Source organism: Ambystoma mexicanum, chromosome 5q, assembly GCF_040938575.1.
Source record: "Ambystoma mexicanum isolate Mex_15411 chromosome 5q, UKY_AmexF1_1, whole genome shotgun sequence".
NCBI lineage: Eukaryota > Metazoa > Chordata > Amphibia > Caudata > Ambystomatidae > Ambystoma > Ambystoma mexicanum.
Genome location: NC_090933.1, coordinates 1,271,085,827 through 1,271,109,199, shown reverse-complemented (window position 1 = coordinate 1,271,109,199; position 23,373 = coordinate 1,271,085,827). Strand labels below are relative to the sequence as shown.

Genomic DNA, 23,373 nt, shown 5'->3' with positions numbered 1-23,373 from the left:
GGCCATAGCTTGGCAGGAGGTGTGTGACAGCCTTGTGGCCCTGCTACCATATAACAAGGAGAAGCCTGAGATGTATAATGATACCCACTAAGCCAAGAGACCAAACAAAGGAATAAAGGGAGCGTGACTTGGTACATAGGAGCAAGTACCAGGAAACGTGCATGTGTGAGCTGAGGAGTCCCGAGCCCTGGATGCGCGACCTGTAATGGGTGGACAATGCAGTCTAACAACTGCGCCTATACCATCGAGCCCTGCAGGGTGACATGAGGACTTGGAGTCACAACCTAATGAAACCACTGCAGAGGAGCTGACGAGGTAAGCCAGAAGGAGGGTAAAGTTGACCTGGAGTTTTGTTAAGAGTTTTTGTTGGAGAAGATTAAAGCAAGTATAATCGGTGAAGTTGAAGTCTTTGGGAAGGGCAACCCGAGACTAAAAGGACCACACCTGTTGTCTTGAGATCGGAATCTCAAGACCCCTTTTGTTTTGAACTGACTTAATGGAAACTTGGGGAAGGGAATCTCAGGAGTGATTTTGAACTATAACATTTTGAACTTAAGAAAGGTGATCAAATGGAACTTTCTTGTGCGTGGGGAAGGAGGAGATGAAAGAAAGCCGAGAGCTGGTGAGAGCTCAGAACGTTGAGGTGAACACTATTTTGTTGGCTTTGACACCCCTACACATTGGTTGATTGTAATTGTGAGGGAAAGGATAGGCTTTGGACATAGACATAAGTTGAATTTTTTGATTCAGGCTTTCCTTAGTTTTGTTCAGGTAGGGAAATCCCACCTTAGCATAGAGCAAGTTAGGCCTTTGACCTTCCTGACATTTAAGTCAATAAATATCTTTTGTTTGAATTTTTAGTCTGTTGTGTGTGTCGCACTTCATCATGCCTTCACATGCCTTCCACACACATGCTGCAGCAATACTGAGGCTGCAATGTAGATAGTGTTCCAGAACTAATCTGAACAAAGTTGATTTGCGCAGGTTACACAATTCTAGTATGGTCTGCAATGTTGATCTTTTAGGGCAGGGCACTCCAAAGGCAAATGTCTGCTGGTCTCTGTCTCCTGACTGCACGGGCGGCATGTCTCATTATCAGTGGGGATAACCGCCCATGTTCCATAGTATTCAATAGTGGGAAAAATGGTCAAATGCACATAAATAATAAATCGTTCAATAAAAGGAAGAGCAGGGTTTAAATAAGTATTATAGAGAGCTTTCGATTGGGAAGCCATGTTTGACGAATTTAGTGTAGCGCTTTTTATTAATCAGGCTATCCATATATTGGCTGAGCAATGCCAATCAGCTGTTTTAACCTTTAACAGTCCAAGGTTATTATTGCAATATTCAGCTCGTGGGGATGGGAGGACAATCTGCGACTGCACCGTTTCCAAGTCCTTGTAAAACAGGTTTTGGGGACTATCTTTGGTGGCCAGCACTATCAAGTTCACCAGGGAACCATTTACAGCTCGAGCCCAACTAAGTTTAACCAGGAGCTTGCTGAGCTGCAGTAACCAAAGTGCCTTAAATGAGGTCACACCCGGCTCGCACCTGAGCGCCTCAACAGGTACTGCCTGTGGCACTCCCAGGATTGAGCACAGCAAATTTACCCTCAAATACATCAAGCCATTTGAAATATTTTGATGGCAACGCTTCTACGCCAGATAGGATTGCAGGGATAATAGTGATTTTATACATCTCAATGAAGCCCTCAACATTCAGTACGGCCTTCCTGATAAACTGGCAAATTACAGACTTTCTGGGTAATGTAAATTTAATAAAAGGTTAGGGTGGGTGGTTATGGGGACCCCTGGGCATAGGTCTTCACTTTCTACAGGAGCTTTGCTCCAATGCGCCATTTGAAACCTGTGCTACCACTTGACTGTAAATCCATTGCCATATTTTAGTTTTCTTGTAATTTATCAGCATGTTATTGGCAGACAAATACATAAGGCGTCCATGGAGCGCTGCAGGACAATGGGTGTATAGTCCAGCATAGGCCGACTATGGTACGCTCTCGCCGCCCATGCCTGGCGGCACAAAAGTTTGAGCATCAAAGTGCAATGTGCTGTGCGTCGAGCTTCCGTGGTCACGGTATCCAGACTGCAGGAGGAAGGAGGCAGCCATACTGAGCACAGAACAGGTAAGTGGGGTGGAGGACAGTTGGGGGAGTAACAAGCTCCCCTGCCCCCCACAAAGAAAACCAGGAGAGGGCCGTTTATAAATGGCGGAAACTGCAGAATGTGGCCTTTTGATCTGCAATCCGCAGGTTCAGCCTTTTGTAAATGGCATTCGGACATAGACCCATGGCTGGTGCCACTTTCATGGAAATAAAGTTGCGAGGAAATTGGATGCCAACTATTTACTGCAAAAATCAGTCCAGTCACAATACCCACATTAATAAAAAAGAAAATTCCCCATGGAATTAACCTATAAGGAACAGAATTAATAAGCAGCAACTCAGATTACAGTTTGAAGACAAAGGATTATTCTAAATTAAGCATATTAATCAGTCTAACAACACATCAAAGTGTCTTCAGTAAACGTAACCTATCACCACACAATCGGCTCAAGTGTAATGTTTAAACAAGCAAGATAAAGCTTCACCGAGTTCTCACAATGGTGTTTCTTATGTATACTTGTATTTCATTATTCCCAATCCAACATGTCTTGCCCTTAGAGAAAATATTTACCTGTGCAGGGAATGGCAATGGGTCTGCGACATGAGGTGGTCTGAAGTGGTTAGGTTTTGGTAAAGCACTGTTCAACGATAGCCGGTCCAGGTTTAGCAAACGGGTGATGTTCACATCTGCCTGCCTACTGCCATCACTCCCCTTCCTGGCAGAAGCTAGAAGAGTTCAAAGAAAACAGCGTTTGTTGAGTAATTGTAAACTTAACACCATTATTCTCTTAGGAGCCAACAGGAAACAAATCACTGTTCAACCAGGACAGAGAACCTAACTGCAAAGATATGCATTTCTGGCAAATCAGTATTCATAAGGAAGAAACAAATATATATGCTAAAATCGTCAATGAACAAACTACTTACTTATTTAAATGTCCTAATCTCTAAGGAGACTTTACTACTTGCACAAGCTCAACATATCCGAGTAAAGCGCACTTCCATTGCATACACTCGTCTCATGGTAAGTAACTGCTGGACCCATATTCACGCAACTTACCTTAGTGCTTTTCGTACGGTGGTTGTGAGCTGCCGGAACCCTTTCCCTCCCCAGAGAAAGGTTAGACAACACGTTTGTCAAGTGTTGGCAATAAAAGGCCGTAGGACTTTATTGTTACAGATATGGTTATGGAAACAATCACAATAGCATATCCTGATATCATACTTTTGGGAACCGGGTCCTGAGGTTACCCCTCTGGCCCGTGCCGCCACAACCTGGATGGGTTACCGGCTGTCCAGGTTTCCCCCAAAAGTTGTTCGTTTCTTCCTAGCTGCCTTGTCTGTTCCCCTTGGTTTAGGCTATTCTTTGGTTGTGCCTGGTGCAGACTCGTGTATATAGCCATGTTTGGGGGGGCTTTCTGGCCCATACGCTGTGATTTGCTTTGTACTTTGATTCCTCAATTTATGCTAGTGTTTTGTGCATGTTCCCGGGGAGCCCTGCTTGGTTCCCCCGATTTCCAGGGTTTGCTCGTAGTTCCAAACCGTTTAATTTAATCTGCTAGTTTGGTGCTGCTGGCCCCGGCGTTTGCGGTGTTGGCCTGGTTGTCGGCGCTGTGTGGTGTTTTGTCCGCCTGGATGGATTTGGAAAAGGGGAGGTGCGACCTAGGAGTATGTTCAAGTTGGACCCTAGCCATGTTTCCAACGACCAAGGCAACTTTAATCTTATATGGGTGGGTAACCCCCCTTGTGCCCCTGGGTTCGGTAACCATTGTGAAATTTCCCAGGCATTCCAAAAGACGGTCCCCCCTGTTATGCACTTGTTTGCTAGCCAAAAGGTTGTTTTGTACCTGCCTTTAAGTTCCGGGCTACATTGTAGCTCCCAGCCCTTGCCCTCTGGCGTCTGTTGGCCCCTTGTATTGTGCTGTGTGGAGCTTTTCCCCCGCTGCGTATTAATTTCGTTGGATCCGTTTCCTGGTTCGTATTACTTTTAGCAGTCTGGCCCCGCCCTCGGGCGTTTTGTGCTGTGTGGTGTTTCTTCTGCACTATGTTGGGACAGGTTTTCAGGTTCGGTGCTGTTTATAGCACACTGGCCCTGGCCAACTGGGTTGGCCTGTTGTGCGGTGTGGTGTTTTTTCCCTACTGCATCCTGATTTCATTTAACCTGTTTTTGGGTTCTGTGCTAATTGTAGCACGTTGGCCTTAGCCCCGGTGGTCGGCATGTTGTGCGTCTGGTGTTTACCCCACTGCTTATTTTTGTAGAACCCGTTTTTTGGGTTCAGTGTTACTTGCAGTTTTCAGGCCCCCCGCCTTTGGTTGTTGGTTTTTTAGCCTCGTTAATGGTCTTTCCTTGTGACCTAAAACATACACCTTATTCTCTTGTATGTTCTGCTACCTCATTTGTTTTCCTTCTCTATTCTGTTCTTGAAGCACATGCATTGTATGTTTTGTTTTTGTTATTGATATGCCGCTGCGGTTCCTCGGGCATCTGGGCGCTGCTAATTTTCGATGGTGTGGGGTGCTCATTCATTGGCTTTGGAGGAATGCAAGGCTGAGTTCGGCCCTGCCCGGGTTCGAAACTGCATCTGCAAGCTCTGCCCGGATGTCAACGTGAGCGTTCTACTTGCTGCACTATCTGACTAGCTTTACCGTTTTGGAGGGTGTTGGCCAAGTTTTGGGAATTATCCTCTATCTGTTGCCTTGGCTGGCCTGGCGGCAAGCCTGGGCATTTATTCTGGGCCCTGGTTTGTGCTCGATCGTCCGGTCATCTGTGTTGTTGTTTCTTCTCCTGCTTATAACACCTCAAACCGCTGGGGAAGCTGTTCATCTACTTGTGCATTAACTTCAAGTTGTGAAGGGTTCTGATGTTCTGGAACATTTCTTCTTTAATGGCGCCTTGGTTTCTGGGATTTGTTGTGATTCTTCGGGATCTCACTTGATTATGTGTATTAGTTATTACCCTTGAATTATGGCGTTGGGTTTTTTGCCCTTGTGGGGGGTGGGAGGCTGAGGAAAAAAATATGTGGCTGGCTTGGGCCGGGTTGGAGGGAGGGCTCTGATGGTTGTGCTAAAGGGCCCGGCTCTGTCTTTCTGTGCGGTTTAGCCAATGAGCGCATAAATCTCGATTTATGAAGGCTGTTGGGCTGTGGAACCACCATCTGGTGCAGGTTGTAAACTGGAAAACGCTCTGCTTGATGCGACTGTTTGGTTGTCTGTCCTGCTTTTGCTGTTTGTTTTAGTTTTTTAATCTGTTTGTAGTGCCGGCTTCTGTACCTGCGTGTGTGTTTCTTTGGGACCCTGGCTGGTTGGGTGACCAACGGTGGGTGTGTGGAATCATGAGTTTTATGGTGCCCTGTGGGGGTACTTACCTTGCAGTGGTGACTTTGGTATCATCGCCCCTTCATGACCTGGCTCCTTCCTACTAGCCCTTAATGTCCTGAATGCTTCCGTGCTCTTTTGCTGTATTGTCGTCGCCCCCTTCCGTGCCTGTGGTCTGGTTCTGTTGCACTACCTCAGTAGTGTTGTTGCAACTGGGTCCCCAGAGTACAGGTTTTCCTTAGTTGTGCGTTGTTTTGAACCCAGTTTCAGGGTTCTGTGTTTATTCTGCATACACAGAACTGTTTGGCAAGCTCCGTTTTTTGTATAGCTGCTTGTAGTTGGGAGATCCCTTTCAAAGGGTTCTCTTTTTTATGGCCTTTGTTTCAGGCTGATGCCGATACGCATTGGCTTGTGTGTTGCCTCTGCCCGGCTTCAACTGCATCAGTATGCTCTGTCCGGGTGTACAAAAATGTGCATGTTTACGCTGGTTTTTGTACAGGTGGTTTCCCAATTTGTTCCTGAGGTCCAAAAGTATTGTTTTTGTCCCTTGCATTACCCTCAAACATCCAGTGTTATGAGGGAGGCTTGGGCCTTATGTGCTGCTTGTGGTGCATTGATTTGTCCATTCAGAAACTGCCATGTTTGTGGTAATTTTGGCTTGTTGGGCGCGGTGCATGGTCTACCCTTATTTGTTGGGTGGCCTGTTCAAAGCTCAGGGTCAGGGTACTGGGTTGCATCTATAAACTTGTCTCATGGCTGCTTACACCGATTTGTAGTGCTTGTGCAAGAAAACTTAATACGTGTGTGATTATTCTTGGTTTGAATATCAGATATGCACTTCCTCTGCCATTTTGTTTTCCTTTTGTCTGCGGGGTGGCTTGCCACCTGTATGTTGTTACTGGTCGACCCCTGGTCTAACTGTTGCGTTCTTGGGCAGTCCCCTGGTGCTTTTGGGTGAAGGTTTGGTTTGCCGCTACTGGTCATGCTTCCAGCTTCTCAAATGGGGCGCACTGTAGTCGGTGTTGCCCTCCTTTGTGGTGTAGTTTGTGCGCTACTCCGTACCTGGGGACTGTTGCTGCTATTTTTTCCCCGTATAAAAACTAGGGAGACTGTTTTTTGTGAATGGTTACCCCTCATCAGCCTGCTCAGCTATGGTAGGGGCCACAGCTACTACTAACAATATTTGTATTTATTGCATCATGCCAGGGTTGGAAACTGTAGCCAACAGGTTCTGTACTGCTATCCCTGAGCGCTCTACTCACTGTGTTATCGGTTCGGAAATCAGGAATATGTTTGTCACACTATGGTAACTGATATGCTGCACCCCGTATCAGGGTGTTATTTGGAGCTTTTGCTGTGTTTAATTTCTGAGAGAGATGGGTAGATGTTTCCCTTTATTCTCTAAGTGATGCGTCCTTGGTTTTTCTGCTTGTGTTTCAACAATGGGGAGCTAAACATGCTATGGATGACCCCATTTATGCTTGTGGGGGCATGTGTTCTTTAATTCGCAAACTGTGTTGTTTTTGCTAGGGACCGAAAATACGCTTTTGTTCAAAGCAACATTCTATGGCTTGTTGCTTTCCTCCCTGAACTCAGAAGTATTAAACTTCTTAATGACTTGCTGCATTGCGTAGTGCGATGGGGCACACAAATTGTGCTGTTATGCAGGCTTGCTGACATAGCCTGCCCGGGGATTTGTATTCTGACCGATTGCTTTCTACCCCCGTGTTTCAATATGTGGTACTGCTTATCATGGTGGGTTGTAGGCCTCCTGCTTATGGTTTCCTGCGGTTTTCGTTTGGGAGCCAAAAGACTTTTCTACTTTAGGCTGCCTATTGCAGTGAAACTCGAATTTTGATTGTCCCCTGTTTTGGGTTGTATTTTGATCATGTGCAACATTGGCTGGCATCGAGTTCTGAGATTTATACCTCCACTCAACCTTTGTCTGCCCATGACTGATCTCCCCATTGATGTGGTACTTGTGAAACTGCAAATATTTGTACTTTGTTTATTTGAAATTGCATTGTATCTACGCACAGTATATTTTTGCAAAATGCATGCCATAATAAAACTTTAATTTGCCCTTGTACTGAGCATGCCTGATATCCTCTCTGATGTGTGACCCATGGCTCTGCAATATTTGTCTTTTGCTCGTTTGAAATTGCCTATAACTGAGCACGGTATAACTTTGTGTCAGAAATGGACTAAAAACGTTTACAAATGCAGCTTGTTTACTCAAACATAGTGTTTTGAAGGAAACCCCCCTGCGTTTTATGAGTCTAGCAAAGTATGTGTTTCACCCATTGTATCCCTTATCGTGTATCTGTAAACACGCGTGGTCAATGTCTGCACGTTGCTCCATGTTGGCTTGTTTTCAAATGGAGTGCTTACTTTAAGAGAAACGACCGGCCTGATGCCTGTTGTTGCCGCGCCTGGCACTGCGCCTCTAATGACTGTCTAAACTGCATAAAACCGGCTTTATCGCGGTTTGACAAAAGTCCCACTCTGTTTTGTTTTAAAATGGACAAAACTCCTGCGTTCGTACCGTTCAGTAAAGTAACGTGTTTCAAACAATGTATCTATTTAACCTTCATTTTGTACAAACCCCGTGTGAAAAGTCTGGAACGTTGTTCAGTGTTGGCTTGCTTCTTAATGGAATGTTTGCTGTTCCCGTGGAGCTGTCGGCCTGCTGCCTGTTGCCACGCAACTGTTTGGGCTGCTCTGTTTGGTTTACTCGGTCTGCTTGTTCGAAAATGTCTGTACTCTGGTTTCCGCGTGCTCCGGCTGGAAGGCTCCTTTTGAGAGTCTGCTTCCCGCTTTCTTGGCGTTTGAATATTTTGAATAGGGTCGTGTTCAAGGCGGAAAAGACGCCGCAGGAGCAGCGAACTTGGAAACAAAAAAGGGGCCAAGGTAGGGGAAACCACGTGAAGATGCTTACTTAAAAGCAAACTTCACCAAAGAGTTAAAAGAAAGAAAAGAAGAAAGAGTGGAGGCCGCTGAGTGAACAGCGAACCTCCTGACTGTTTGGGTCCCCGGTCAGGGTCCACAAACAGTTTGTATTTTTCTGTGAGCTGTGTAGCTCTTATTTAAGAACCATGGGTAGCCCTGGGTCTTTGTTGTGTTGCTGTGGGGGCTGGCCCAGCCTCCAGGCCGGCTGTAGCCGACTGTCTGCCCACGCACCTCCCGAGGGGGGGCGGGGAGGGGTACAAGGTCTTTGTACTCCTTCCTGCCCAACTGCTGATTTCCTCTGGGTGCTTAGCACCCTGTTGCTTTGAGGAAGGGCGAGGCGATTGTTCACACCTCACCCTTCCTTTGCTTTGTAGTGGGAGAGACTGCGTGTCTGTGTGTGCTGAGGAGAGGGTCAGTCTTGGGGGAAGGGGCTGCCCCTCTCCTGGGCCTGCCAGATGGTACCAGCAGTTACCCTGCCTCGCTTTGGGCGGTCCTGCAGAATTGCCCAGTCTCTGACCATGTACCACCCAGGAAGTGGCAGCATGTAGCAGGAAGTGGCAGCAGAGCAGCAACAGTAAAACAGTTTGATTTTTCACAGAAAGGGGTGGCCAAACTAGTCCACAGAATACTTACTGTAAAATGTGTATGGCTTTGCTTACATGGTGGCCTTGCCCCTGAAAGGCCATCAGAGTCCCTACTATGCAACCCATGAACCCCATAAAGAGAATGGAGGTTGCATAGCACTTGGGAATACAGGGAACAAAGCGACTAGTCTTGAAACTCCGCTTCCTCTTGTCACGGTCACCATAAATTACTTCAATTCATTAAAAGTATATAACCGACTTTGTGCAGTACAGACAGGAAACCGGATAATTCTTTGGCTATAAAGGTCAAGGACCCCTAAAAGCATACAAATAATTCTGCAAGATGTAGAAACTATGATCATTTTCTTCTGGTGAAAATCAGAGGGCACACAGAAATTGATAGAAAATGAATTGAGACGAGCTTGTCCTCAGGACAGATACAGGGAAGTGGGACGCTAACATGGCTTCTCTTAGCACTCATAACAGCTGTAAGGAACACAGACTTTCAATAGTTTTCAAAAGGCATTAGTCCCTCTCACACGACACCCACATAGTGGTCCAACCCCTCATGATCTCACACATTGAAGTGGGATACATCGTCCTTACTGGCCTTCAAGGAGCGCAACCCCCTCCCCGCCCCACATCCGCCCAAGTGCCCGCTAATTCGATCATATGTCTCAGACACTACACAAGCATCACTGGCTCACCTGTCCACTAGCGTCATTTAAAACTGCCAAGTGTCACCTACAAAGCAATCTGAAACGGAACACCAACAGACTTGGTAGCTAAACTCCACACCTCTGGAGGCTCTTGCACCTCACATAGCAAAACTATCAAGTGATTGGAGACTGAGCTAGCCTGTAAAGAGAATACTCGAAATCTGTCATCTACCTGCAACGCCCCAACCATCTGGAACTCTTTCCGAGCAAATGCTGAACATTGCCCCACCATCCTCCAATTCGGCAAAACACTAAAATAGTGCCTCTTTGAACAATATCTGCCGGACTAATAAAAATAACTCCCTTGCTTCACCAAAAGTACTGCACTACTGTATAAAATGCCAAGGCCAGCGCTGCCCTCTTTCGATGTAAAGTGCTCCAATGCTCTTGAGCTAGGTTTGCACTATACGCAATAAAATAAGATCAAATAAACCAAAATAAACAAACAAATGACCCCATCACAAACAATAAGGGATCCATGAACTGGAGGGTGAAGAGGAAGAAGAAATGAAAACGCATGAACTTTCTGCATATAAGATTGAGAGAAATAGAATACCATGGTACAAGGTATATAACAATTGTAAAATCTTCCACGGTCAGGCAAAGATGTCAGCAAACTAATACCAGATTAGTAGGGAAATGTTCCCCTTTTACAAACCACTGTATGTCAATGAATGGCTTGGTATTCTGACTGCTTTTCAGGTAAGTGAGGTCATTTTAACCTCGCTTGCCTGCTCAAACCACATGCTTTGGGGGGCACTGGTTAGTTCCTAAGGTGGTCAGTCTGTGAGAGATTTATTTCTCCTACCTTTTCCTGCATTTATATCATGCAACACAAACCACCTTTAGTGGAAAGTCACAGGGACACAGTGTCCCCTTTTTCTTGATTCTCGGCCAGCTCCCTTCCCTCGGAGGGCAGAAACTCCTAAATAAGATACGGCACGATCACGTGATAGTGCCATGCATTGCTGGTCAGTGAATTGTGTGCCTGAAACGGGTTGGAATGGAAGTGGGAGAGGATGGCCGCTGCAGGGGGTACCTCTGCATATTCAATAAACTTTAAAAAAATATTTTTTTATCAGTGCCTCCACTCACTCCAATCCCCCCCCCATCCCCCAACCAGTATCGTGTCCTGCACTGCTGCCCCTTCCATTAGTGGATCTCAGAAGTATACCTGGAGCAACCTGGGCATGAGGAGCCACTGAAGTGGCTTCATCTCTGCATCGGACAGTCGCTTGGGAAGCCCAACAACGGGCAGATTCTTTGTTGCCTGTAGCAACTGCTCTCCACTGAGAAGAGGACCCAGTGTTGCGCAAACCTTCACTCCTGATGCCCTGGGCATACTGTTTAATATCAAGGACAACAAGCTTTTAAAATAATGTTGTCCTCTGGACAAGTGGATGGCTGCAGCTGTCATGCTTCAGAACATGACAGCTGCAGCCATCCTGCTGGTTCTAAAGTGAGCATTTTTTTTCCAGCTATCAGCAAGGCTCCGAGAGTATGATGCTTAGCAACCGACCTGAATTGAAGTCTGAATCAACTTTGTCGAGGCCAAGCAGCCCGCCTGTTCCACATGCCACTCGGACAGCAAAGTAGTTGTAGCAACTTGCACACTTTGGAGAGCTCTGTCTTGAGCAGAAATGTGCGAGAACTTCCATGCTTTAATTTAGCTGGCTCTGGAACAAAAAAACGTGTGTTGCTGATAGAGTAACGGCCTGCTTGATGGGTTCACTGCATGCAGTACTTTTATTATTTTTATTATTGAGCGCTGACCGAGCATCGAGAAGCAATGGAGCACTTTGCAAAGGTAGACACCAGTACAGATGCATAACAGCACTCAGAACAGATATACAGCAGGGGGTGGGGGGAGGTAAGATACAGAGGGACACAGAGGGGTGCAGCTTGTACATCTCTACTCTGTGACAGAGAGGGAGGCGGACAAGGTCTAGCAAGTCAGGTGGCACGGGGGCAACATGATGGCCTGTGTGTTGAGGAGGAGAGACTCCTTAAAGAGGTGGGTCTTGAGTTCTTTTCTGACTTGTAGGAACGAGGGAGGAGGTTGCATTATCTTGGGGCATAGGCAGAGACTGCTTGTTTTCTGGTCTTTCCTATTCGCATCAGTGGATTTCAAGTCTGCAGGTGTCCTGGCTTCTGGTAGTGCGCGAGATAGCTGGGCAAGTTGAGGGTGACTGCCTTATAAATCATGCAGTAAGAATTGAAGGTAATTTGTGTGTGCGGTGAGAGCTAGTGAAAGTCGATGAGGGCCGGGTGATGTGGTTGTTTCTGCGTAAACCCTTGATGAGGCATGGCGTTGCATGTAGGGTACTTCTCAGTGGCACAAGGGAGGATGACAGGGGGCCTTCGAGGAGTGCATTGCCCCCATCCAGGTGGGATAGGAGCAGTGCTTGAAAGGTGGATCTAAATCTGTCCGGTGGGGGCGGGGGGGCTTGACTTTCCACAGGAAGGAGTGCTGATACCAAGCTGTCTGAGTTTTCTTAGCTATGTGAAGGAGAGGTGTTTGGAGATGTGGAACCCAAGAGACTGTTTATTGATTTGTATTGCGCGCCAAACCCGAAGGTAGCAGGGCGCAGACATTACAGGAAGGTTCAAAAACTTAGTTACAGGACTAAGTACACAGAGCAATAGTTACATATCAAGAGTTGCAGATCCTTACGCGACATGGAGTGAACATAAAGAACGCTCAGTCTAGATGAGCCTAGGAGCAGCCGAGATTACACAGAGTAAGGCAACAGAATCATATCATAGTAAGGCAACAGATACATATCAGCAGTCAGCAGTTACATATGAGCAGCCATAGTAGGACCATAGTAAAGCACTAACAGGTGTATATTGCTGTGCAGGTGGTGCCAGTAGCTAGTAAGTCTTAAGCCAGTTGATACAACTGTGTCTAAAGCTCTGATATGATTGATCAGCTCGGAGTGAGGGTGGCAGGGAAGTCCATTGTTGGGCCGCTTTCACAGAGAAACTACCCCCACACGCCACCTTGGATGATTTAAACCTGGCGATGGTGAGGCAGTTGGTGTCGATTTGTCTGGATGGTCTAGAGGAAGTCCTATGGAATCTTTCAGCACAATAGCTAGGAGCAGCATTGTTCAGTGATTTATAAGTGAGAAGCAATTTTTTTGTTGAATTTTGTCATAAGTAGAGAGCCAGTTATTTTGTCGTCTGATCTCAGAGATATGTTCTCTCTTGGCTATGCTTAAGGCTGCTGTAAGAGCGTTATTTTGGAGAGTTTGGATTTTCATGATGGTATATTTATTGGAGCCAATATAAAGGGTGTTACAATTGGAGCCAATATAAAGGGTGTTACAGTAATCAAATCTGGACATGAGGGTTCTGGCCAGGGTGATGCGACTATTGTTGGAGAGGAAGAGTTTGCCAGTTCTGATAAGTTTACAAATGTAAGCAGTGGTGGAGGCCAAGGCATTAACTTTTTTAGTGTAGGAAAGCCTGGAGTCAAGGTACAAACCGAGAGTCTTAAGTGGCTACTTTGATAGGGCTGCTGTCAATTATAAAAGCAGTGTATTCAGGGCCTCATTTTTTGAGATAAGTAGTGGTACACAAGATAATGAGCTCTGTTTTATCTTCATCCAGGCAAAGACCATGGGTAGCCATCCATGCCTGGATGATGAGGTATACCCTATTCACCAAGGCCAAATCCTCGTCATAATCCCCGGAAAGTGGGAGGAGAATCTGAGTATCATCCGCATAATTAGTGTAGGTGATGCCAAGATGGTCCAAATCATCGAAGAGGGGCTTAGTGTATATGTTATACAAGGTGAGGGAGACACAGGAGCCCTGGGACACTTCACATGTGATCAGGATATGGTCTGCAGCTGTGGCTGGGGAGAAGACCCTCAGGGTCCCATCACATAAGAATGATTCTATCCAGACTATGGCCTCTTTAGAGAAGTGTACTGCCGAGTCTAGATGGCTACACAAGACCTTGTGATCCACAAGATCAAATTCAGCGGAGAGGTCAAGTAGGAGGAGGAGTGCCGACTTCCCTTTGTCTCTCAGCTCATCAATTTGAGCCTTCAAGTCAATAAGGGCAGTTTCTATTCTGTGCTGAGGGCGGAAACCAGATTGGCGAGCTCCTAGAAGGTGAAGTTCCAGGAATTTCTGGATTTGTAAGTATGCAACCTGATCCACGATCTTCAGTAGAAAAGGTACTGTTGTGATAGGCCGGTAGTTAGTTGGGATCAGTGGGTCTAATGTTTGTTTTTTTAGAAATGTTAATAACCATGATTCTTTGAGGTTACTAGGAATAGTGCCAGTTGTGAAGGAAGCGTTGATAAGCATGGATATGAAAGGGGCTAGATCCCTAGCTGCATCCTTAATAAGTTGGTCTGGGCAAAGGTCACCCTTGCAATTAGATGATTTGAGAGAAAATAGGACTTTTTCCACCTTAAGAACAGAGGGTTTGAAAATTTTGAAGCGAATGGGACGACAGTCGGTAGTAGAGGATGTGTTAATAGGAGGCGTTATGGTAGTGATGGTGGTTATAGATGCTTTAATTAGGGCAATTTTATTTTGGAGGGTGGTCCCTTTGTTGGATAACGCTTGCTGGATGTTAGAACACCAATTTTTGTCTTTAATGCAGGTGTCTGGCATGGGATTAGGAGCCTCTAACTCTTAAAAAGGTGAATAATTCCTTCGTACTAGAGTTGGCTTGAGGGATCAGATTGCTGTAGGATTCCCTTTTAGCCAATCAAATCTCTTTTATATAAGGATGAGATCTTGGTACGTTTAGTTCTGTTTTCATCTGTTGGGAGAGTTTTCCATACAGCCTCACAGTTTTGTTTCTTTTGTCGTAACTCTTTTAGGTGAGGAGTGAACCATTTGTTCCAGGAGTGGCGCTGAGGTGTGAAGCCCTCCAGTTTCATGGTTAATGGCCAGTTCTGTATGTCTGGGTGTTCAGTGTTGTCGGTGAGGAGTAGGAATTCCATCCTTGAGGTGTTGAGCTTTAGGTATGCACTGGACATCCAAGACTGGATCAGCGAGAGGCAGGTTTTGAACCTGTGGATGTCAATGAATGAGTCGATCTTGAGGCGCGTCATTGGCGTATTGGTGGATGTGGATGTGTGTGGCTAGGAGAGCTCCCAGCGGCTCCATGTATAGATTGAAGACCACTAGGAAGAGGATGGAAACCCTACGGGACTCCAGAGGTGATGGGCAGCATTGCTGATCTAGATGAGTCCATCTGAACAGCGTAGGACATGGTCGCTGATCCCCATGCGCCAATGTAGGGTGCCGATGAGCGCTTGGTGGTCTACTGTGACGAAAGCGTCCGAGAGGTTGAGTAGAACCAGGCGGCAGGGGTGTCCGTCGTCAAGGTGACCACCTGTATGGTTGCCTTCTTTGTGCTGCATCTTGTCTGAACCCGGATTGGTAGGTTTAGAGATTATTGGTGTCTATGTGTTGCCGCAGTTGCGTGGCAACTGCTTTCTCGATCTTACCTAGAAAGGGAAGATGGGTGATGGGGCGATAGTTATGTAGGTTGTCAGGGTCCAGAGTGGGTTTCTTTAGTAGAAGGAGAATTTGTCCTATCTGTAGGGTCGATGGGAATGTGCCTTGAGTTAGGGAGCTGTTGATCTCCAGGTCGGCAAGGAGAGCTTCTGCAGGGAGAGTCTTGAGGATGGATGCTGAAAGAATGTCTGTATACGATGTGGCTTTGAGAGTGGCCAGGGTTTCTACCAGGTCCTCTGTAGAGAGTGTCTTGAATGTTGTCTTGGGTGTGGAGATTTTGCAATGAGGGATGTGAGGTAGGTCTGTGGATGGAGAGCTGGTATCTATGTGTTGGCGAACGTTGCAGATTTTGTCGAAGGTGTTGATGGCATGGGATTTTTTTGATGAAGTGTGGTATGGTAGCGTCAGGTTGCAGGTTGACGCAGTGCTGGACCGCTTTGAAGAGGGCACTGCTTTTATTGTTGGCTTCTGCTATGGTTTTGCGATAGTTGGAGACCTTGGCTTTGTTGATAAGTTGTTGGCAGGTTGCTCGGAATACCTCGAGTGTCAGGTCGGATGTGGCCCTGGCGCGTCCCCAGTTTTTCTCTCATTTCCGGATGACTTTTGCTGAGGTCGAGTTCTTGCGTGTAACATGATGCCAACAGTTTGTTTGCAGGTGCGTTGTTTCAGAGGCACGTACCAGTCGGTGGAGGCTCAGAGGGTGGCGTTGAGTGCTTCCAGTAGAGAGTTGCAGTTGGGTTGGTGGTGTTCGGTCCATGTGAGGTGGAGGTTGGCAAGGGCTTCCACCAGGAAGTTCTTGAAGGACCTGAAGGTTTGTCTGATGTGTTTTTTTTGGGAGTTCTTGACTGGGGTGGTGTGCAGAATGTTGAAAGGCACAGCCAGGTGGTCAGAGCAGTCAAGCGGGAGAGGAGTGGAGGGAAGGCAGTACAGTGATGATTAGGTCAAGGATGTTACCTTTCTCGTGCGTTGGGTCTTTCATGTGCTGTGTGAGGCAGAGGGTGTCGAGAAGGCAGAGGAGAGCTTTGTTCATCAGTTTGGTGGCCTTGTTGGTGAAGGACATGGTGGTGACCAAGTCGGTGAAGTCTCAGATGAAGGTGGTTTTGGGTTGTCTATAGATGAGATGTAAGGTGACTGACTGTCAAGGAGAGTGCAAAGGGGCAAGAAAGTACTTCTAAGGAGCCAATGCTATCTACATCAAGTCTGGTGCAGGGCCACAAGGATGACTGCGAGACCTTGGTCTGTCTTGTTCGGTTGGTCTCTGTTTTGGACGCTGTAGCCGTCGGGGACAAGGACGTCTAGGATGCGGGTGGCGGTAGGGGACAGCCAGATCTTGGGGATGAAGATGGCATCAAGGTCATGTGTAGTGATGAGGTCAGTGATGTCTGCTGCATTGGTGATAGCTGAGCAGATATTGGCAAGTATCAACTTTTGTGTTATGGACTGTGAGGGGGTGTTGATGGGCTTGAGGCTGATGTGAGTGAGTTTGCTGCATTGCAAAGTCTATGCCTTTGAGGAGGGGCGATGACATTGGTGTTGCCTGGTGATGCTGGGGAAAAACATGTCGACATGTGCTTACCTGTTGTCTGAGCAAAGGGTTCAGTCCCTAGGTCCTCCTAGTCCAAAGAGGTCCAAACAGGAATCACCCTTTTCTTCATCTGCCCTTTACTTTGGACACCTGGGCAAGAGACGCCCTTGACCTAAGAGTTAAGAGCAGAATGGGAGATGCAGGGCTAAGGCGGCGGGTGGGGCTTAGGCCACTTGATTAAGATCCACTTGCACCTACTCACCAACTGTGCTTTACTTAAGAGCCACTGTCTCCTCCTGCCAGAAGAAGAAAGAGGATGTTCAAATGTGTATAGAGTACCGTTAAGTGAACACCCGCATTGTTCTCAACCAACGCACCACATCCATGATGGACAATGCAATGTATTGCTTGACAAGGACCAAGTGATTTTTGGTCTTAGACTTGTGGAGCAGCTACTACCAGATAACGATTCATCCTTTGGGACCGGAGAAGACTGCTTTCATCTGACTGGTGAGCTTCTACGCGTTCTTCAGGATGCCACAGGGGTTTTCTAGCATGCCAGGACATTGCAGTGCCTCAAGGAGAAAACGGTGGGTGACCTAAACCTCTTGGCGGCGCTGGTCTACCAGAAGGTTACCACTGTGTTTGGTCGGACCTTAAAGGAACAACAGGAGGCTAATAACGGTGCTCGATTGCCTGTGGAAGCAATGGCTAAATGTCAGTGTGGACAAGTGGCAGTTTTGCCGGACAAGTGTTAGGGAGAATTCTCTTATAAGGCTAATTTCCCAAACCTATGAGTCCCCCAGCAGCTTTGCTGGATTTTTGGGGTTTATTTTTTTCTCCTGCTAAGAGTGAGACTCTTTTCCTCCCACTCTTAGGCATGATTTGAGGTATGTCTGACTTTGTGTGCTTATTGGCTATGGGGTCTTTTTACTCCATAGGGTATCATCTGTCTTAGTGTATGTGTTACACAGCACCCTCAGTGCAGTAACACAGGGGTGTCATAGTGACCCCCAAACATAGACTCCATACCCTGGGACTGACTACTGTCTCCCAGGGCATGTAAAGTCACCATTGACTTTACTAGTCCAAAATTGTGAACAGAACCAGTACAAACCATTATATTGTGGAAGTACTGGAAGGGGTTAATTCGATTGCCCCTGGGGCTGTTTTCAAGGGGGCACTGTCCAGTCCCCCCTTGTCGAGTTTCTGGCTGGTGGCAGTGGTTACCACGCAAAATATTCCACCGGAATATTTCCGATGGGATTTTCCCATTCATTTTAAACGCACCACTTTTTGGTGCAATGTTAAAGATACCGCCAGTTTACTTATTTAATAAAATCACCGGTTAGGTCTTTTTGCCAGAACTCTTTTGTAAAATGGCGTTCGTGTTCGTCTCTGTAACTCCAACCAAGGTCGGGCCCTTTGTTCCACTTTTTGGTGGGCTTCTCCACAGAAGCCCTCCAACTGGTGCCACTCTGTCTGGGTTCCACAGGATGTGTGGGTGGGGGAATTGGCACCCTGTACTGCATTGCCTTATCAACTCAAGTCGCACTCTGTTCTGATTGGCCCAGTGGTGAGCCGCCTGGCTCACCACTCAGCATGTATGAGTGACAGCTAGGCTGTTGAATGGGGGTTTTTCTGGATAAAAGCAGGGCTTTTGGGACTGGAACTTCAGAAGTCGCCACAGGACCTAAGAAATCCGAAGAGGGGAGAAGCTGAGCCATCTGCAACGACGACACCACCGGTGGAGCCCTGCTGCAACAACCTCACCACTTTCCCGACAAGAGAAGATCTTCTGTTGAAAGAGTCTTCTTCCTCTGAGCTGGTGGGATCAACCAGTTCGCAAGTTCGCCTTCCAGGACGTCTCTTGGTCGAATCGCCCATGCCAAGCACCCCGGCGGCCGGATAGCCAAGCTTCACCACTGTGACGGCGAATAACAGGAACGCACCTTTTTCACCAAACGAACTCCGCGGCTGGTCTCTTCCCTGGGCAGGGCAACGACTCAAGTTTCCTCCTCGACGAGATCATCTCTTCCCCTGGTCGAAACCACGAACTGCACCCGCTGCCAGGAACAACTGCCACCGCTGGAGCTTCCTCAACTTTAAAGGTACTGTGTTCCACCTGGCCTCCCTGTCTACGGTTTGCTAAAGGGGACCCTTAATTCCTTGGCTTTCCAACTGGGTTGGCCCCCGACCTTCTAACTATACCTTCTGAGTCAACCCAACCTCTTTTGAACATTTTTACAAAGACCTGAATACATTTCTCAACTGTGTGATCTTGGGCACATTTCACCTTTCTCCATTTAAAGTGGGCCTGGCCTATGAACTTTGGCTCTACAGTAGACTCTGCCTTCACTAACTTGTTTTGGTCTTATAAAAGGGAACTGTTTTATTTTCATGACCTGCCTTTTTCTCTCCCTTTTACTTAATTATTGGAGTGCCATCGAAGTTACGTGCTCACCTCTGTTTTGACAAAAAGTGGTGTTTTGACTTAGACTTGTCTGATAATTCTTAAGGGAGGTGTGTATACTTTTCTGATTGTGTTTTGAACTTGCTTTGATTAATAGTGTTAGTGTATTTTCTAAAGTGTGTGTTAAATAAATAATGATATACTTTTGATAACAAGCTCTGGTCAGTGTTTGCTTGCTCCACTGTGTTTTTAGCCCTATTGTGTATCCTCTGTATCCACCTTTGCATCATGGCTGCCCAAATCACGTTATGTTGTCTTCTGTAGCAAGCCTCTATATGTGGCGTCTACTTGGCATTTCTGCGTACATACACTTATTAGCCAGCAAGTTACTTTATCTTCTTTGCATATATGATTACATGTTTTTCTTGTTACTTCGGTTACATCTTTATTCTTTAAGTATTTGCAGATCGTTTCAGGATGTCTGTGTCTTTTCTGAATGACATTACTCTGCCCTCGTCGGATTTCACTTATAGCTCTATGATGTCCAATGGTGTGTGCCAACATCCTTTCAGTGCGAGGGTACATTCAATATGGTTGTCTGAGTACATATCGTCTCTCATGCACTTGATGTGGTATTGGTATGATACCTGGTGTCCCACATAGGGCTCCTCTCCTCCTCTCCTGCTATTCCAGTATGACGGAGGTGAGGGGGTGGGAGCTAGGGATAACATGTCCAACTGCTACTCCACATTTGTCCCCTCTGGTGAAGTCCTCAACCACATTCTCCTCTTCAATTTTCTTCATCTTCTCTTCATACTGTGGTTCGTTTGGGATCCTTATCTCTGTCACCTTTCCACTGGTGACCTGTATTCTTTATATGTTCATCCACACTCCAGGTCATATTGTGGCAATCCCCAGATGGTGGACAGAATATCCAACGTCTTAATATTTCTTGTGATCCTTAGGATAGTAGAACTTTGCTCCTGGGGTACCATGGGCCTTTTCTTTATATTCTCACAGGTACTATCCTCATTTTGAATGTGTTCACCAGTTTCAGCATCTATATCAATTAAACTCATCGCATTGCGCCTGAGCGTCTCATGGGGGATAGCTCAGGGGCAACACACTCGCCTTGGCAGTAAAACAGTGCAACACAGGTTCAATCCCAGGGTCCGCACTTAGAAACCTCTGTGTATTAAGTGCATTATAAATAACCAATTACAATCCCAATAGCTTTCTTGGATGTCTTCTAGCATGGTCCCAAAATTATCCTTATAAGACAGGACCCTAGCAACACCAACACTAGTATTGCTCCAAGTAGTTTGAAGGCATTTGCCAGCCAAGTTGGAATCCATGAAAACAGAGACGAATACTAGTAATCTCCAGCAGTCTCATCAATGTTATCCTCCATTTTCGTATGCCGGGTTGTCAGCATAATTATTCTTCTGTCAGAGTTCCATTTTCTCAAACATGGGTAGGTGTGAAGGTACAGCAAGAAGACCAGACCTTGGCGGACACGCCTCCTTCCATTGCTGTAATTAAGTCCAGTACATACCTGTTCTGGAGGGTCATAAGCCCAATGGCCCTCAATTCTTCCTTGATTGCATTAAATCATTTTATTGTTGCGTTATTTGTCTAACAGCTTCCATCTGGTAATCTGCAGCCACTTGGCATTCACTGCAGTCTGAAGTCGTGGCATACATATAGATGTCATTATTATTGACATCTTGCTGAACAATGTATATCTGGTATATCATTATAGGCTTCCATTGAACTTTGATGAGAAATAGTTCTCCCTCTTCGGTCGGCAGAGGTCAAGCAACCTCTTTCTCCGGTGTTCAGTCATTTTTGGAAATTCATCAATATTGAGATCACTTTGAGGAATCCCTAATGCAGGAACATGTTTGACCACAATGGAGCATACCCCTTCCCAATTTTATGCAAATAAGCTCTGAATCCACAAGCCAAATATCGATCCATCAGCACAGCAGTTCCTCCATTCATTCCTGGTAATTCGAGCACCTACTCACATACTTTATTTTCCCCAACCACAACCAGGCCTTCATTCTTAAAACATGTTGTGCATTTTTATGGGTATTATAGATACCGGTCCTGCTTCATTGTCAACCCATGCTAGTAGCTTGGAGTACTTGGCCCATGACTCTAAACACATGTCATTTACTATTTGCAGCAGGCTTACTGCTTCCTTCTTCAATAAGTGTGCAGGGCAAGATGACACTCCTTTGCATCCTGTACTAGTGGCATCTTGGTACTCCTGATCTTTCCACTATGTCTGAACATTCCATCCTCTTCATTTGGAAAACCTTTATTTGTTCTCCAATTAGGGATGTATTGTGTTGTGATGTGCTTGGGGTGTATGGAGATGTGTGATGACCCAAGAGAAGGATGGTCTGCTGTGACAGAATGTGTGTGAATGCCGTGTGAAGGTTCCACGATTGGGCAGTTAAAAGAAGCTTGCCTGGGTGATAGGACCCAGTGGTTCAATGTAACAGCTTAACTTTGTAACTGAGACTAAAGCCTACATGAGGAACCTTGATGAAGTGTCCTAGGAGCTTGCTTTACAACAGATGTGTTTTGCTTGTCCAACATATCCTTTTTCCATCCTCTGTGTTTGCACATAAGTCTCTTCATATGGACATGTTCTCCTCGATTGCCATCGTAGTGTTTCACATTTTCCTTCGAATGGTCCTCTGGTTATGCATGCTGCTAAATGACTAAGGCACTTTGTATCACGTGCAGGCATTTCTTTTGCAATAAATGTTCAGACTGTGTTCATGGCATAGGGGATGAGAGAACATACGTAGCAGCTTTCATCCGACATTCTCTCTCCCACCTCCTTCGTATGCTGGTACCACAGGTAATTCTTTAAATGAGCCGAATTGTCAAGATATGCATTTATGTCTTCATCATCCTCTCCAGCAGCTCTTAAGTCTAACAATTTGTTTAGTAAAATCAGGGAAGATGCTGCTCTTGTTAGGGATCATAAAGAATGCTCCATTGTCCCCCTATTGTATCTGCATTTGCCATTATGTGTCCAAATAGCATAATACGAATGAACAAGACAAATCATAATGCAAAAATAAATTAAAATTACTATTGTAGAAAAATAGATTTTCTTGATGGTAATGCATCACTTATATTTTGGAACCTGACCATCTTGTTTTAATTCAATATGTAATTTTGTTATCTGGTATAATTCACACTTATATCAAAAACCGTAAAATAATTGCCTCACCGATTATGAAAATAATATGACTGTTTTCAGGATTTCTAAGAAATGTATTGTACATGTCTTATCAGAGCTGGGTAAGGTTGCAATAAATAGGTGAAAAGAGGATACAAGATACAAGAAGCCCTGAGGTGTAAAGGGCTGTGGACTTGAAGTTGTTTGGCTGTGGCGAGTGGAAAGGAGGGAGAAACCCATTCAACCCATTCAAGCCCACAGAAGAGGGAAGAGGAGCGTGTGCCTTTAACAACTAACAGCCAGCTAGTCAGCTGACTATTTAAGGCCGCCTCTGTGACCCTTGCGGCGTGAAGCCCTGAGGTGTAAAGAGCTGTGGACTTGGAGCTGTTTGGCTGTTTGGCGAGTGGGCGAGCTACAGCAATGGCGACAGCGCCGTCTCCAGCATTAAGGACTCGAGCTCAGAAGCATCGCGACTGTGCTGGAGTTCCAGCAGAAGCTATAGCTTCACATTGTTCTCAAATCATTTCCAAAGTAAGTCGCTACTATTCCTGCACTGATGATGTGGTTGACTGTAATCCGGAACTTGATTTTGAATCTGCTCAACACACACACTACGATACAGTATTTGAAGCATCTATTGCAGCTATTGCCTCGAACGAACCCGCGTACTCGCGCGAGAGAGAGAGTCCGTCTGACACTCTGCGTTGCTGAGGAGAGCTGTACTGCACTCGTTAGTGGCGCTGACTGTGTTCACAGTGTCAGCGCCGAGCATATCGACTCCTCGATAGCGCTAAACTTTAATACAGCAAACTTTACTGGAAACTAGTATCCTGAAAACAATGTCAACATTCCCCCCATGTTACATCTGTATTCAACACTCACCCGCACCATGGCCCTGTGGACGCCATCTCGGAGGGGGCGGGGGATGTCGGGGGGAGGAGTCCGGTGCAGCCTGGACGCCGTTGTGCGTGGGGTGGAGACTGGCGGCTGTGGAGCGGGGGTGCTCCCCCTGGTGGAGATCGCGTGGAGGGCTTGGGAGTTGTGTCCTTGC

General features: G+C 46.3%; 1 protein-coding gene across 2 annotated transcripts in view; it reads right to left on the bottom strand.

The window, feature by feature from the left end:
• Positions 1-23,373, bottom strand: part of SHARPIN (SHANK associated RH domain interactor) — a 1,065,128-nt gene that overhangs the window by 467,008 nt on the left and 574,747 nt on the right. For both annotated transcript variants that reach the window (XM_069621811.1, XM_069621812.1), the window contains exon 7: positions 2,694-2,848. In XM_069621811.1, coding sequence (XP_069477912.1) covers positions 2,694-2,848 — 155 coding nt within the window. The remainder of the gene's footprint in view (positions 1-2,693; positions 2,849-23,373) is intronic.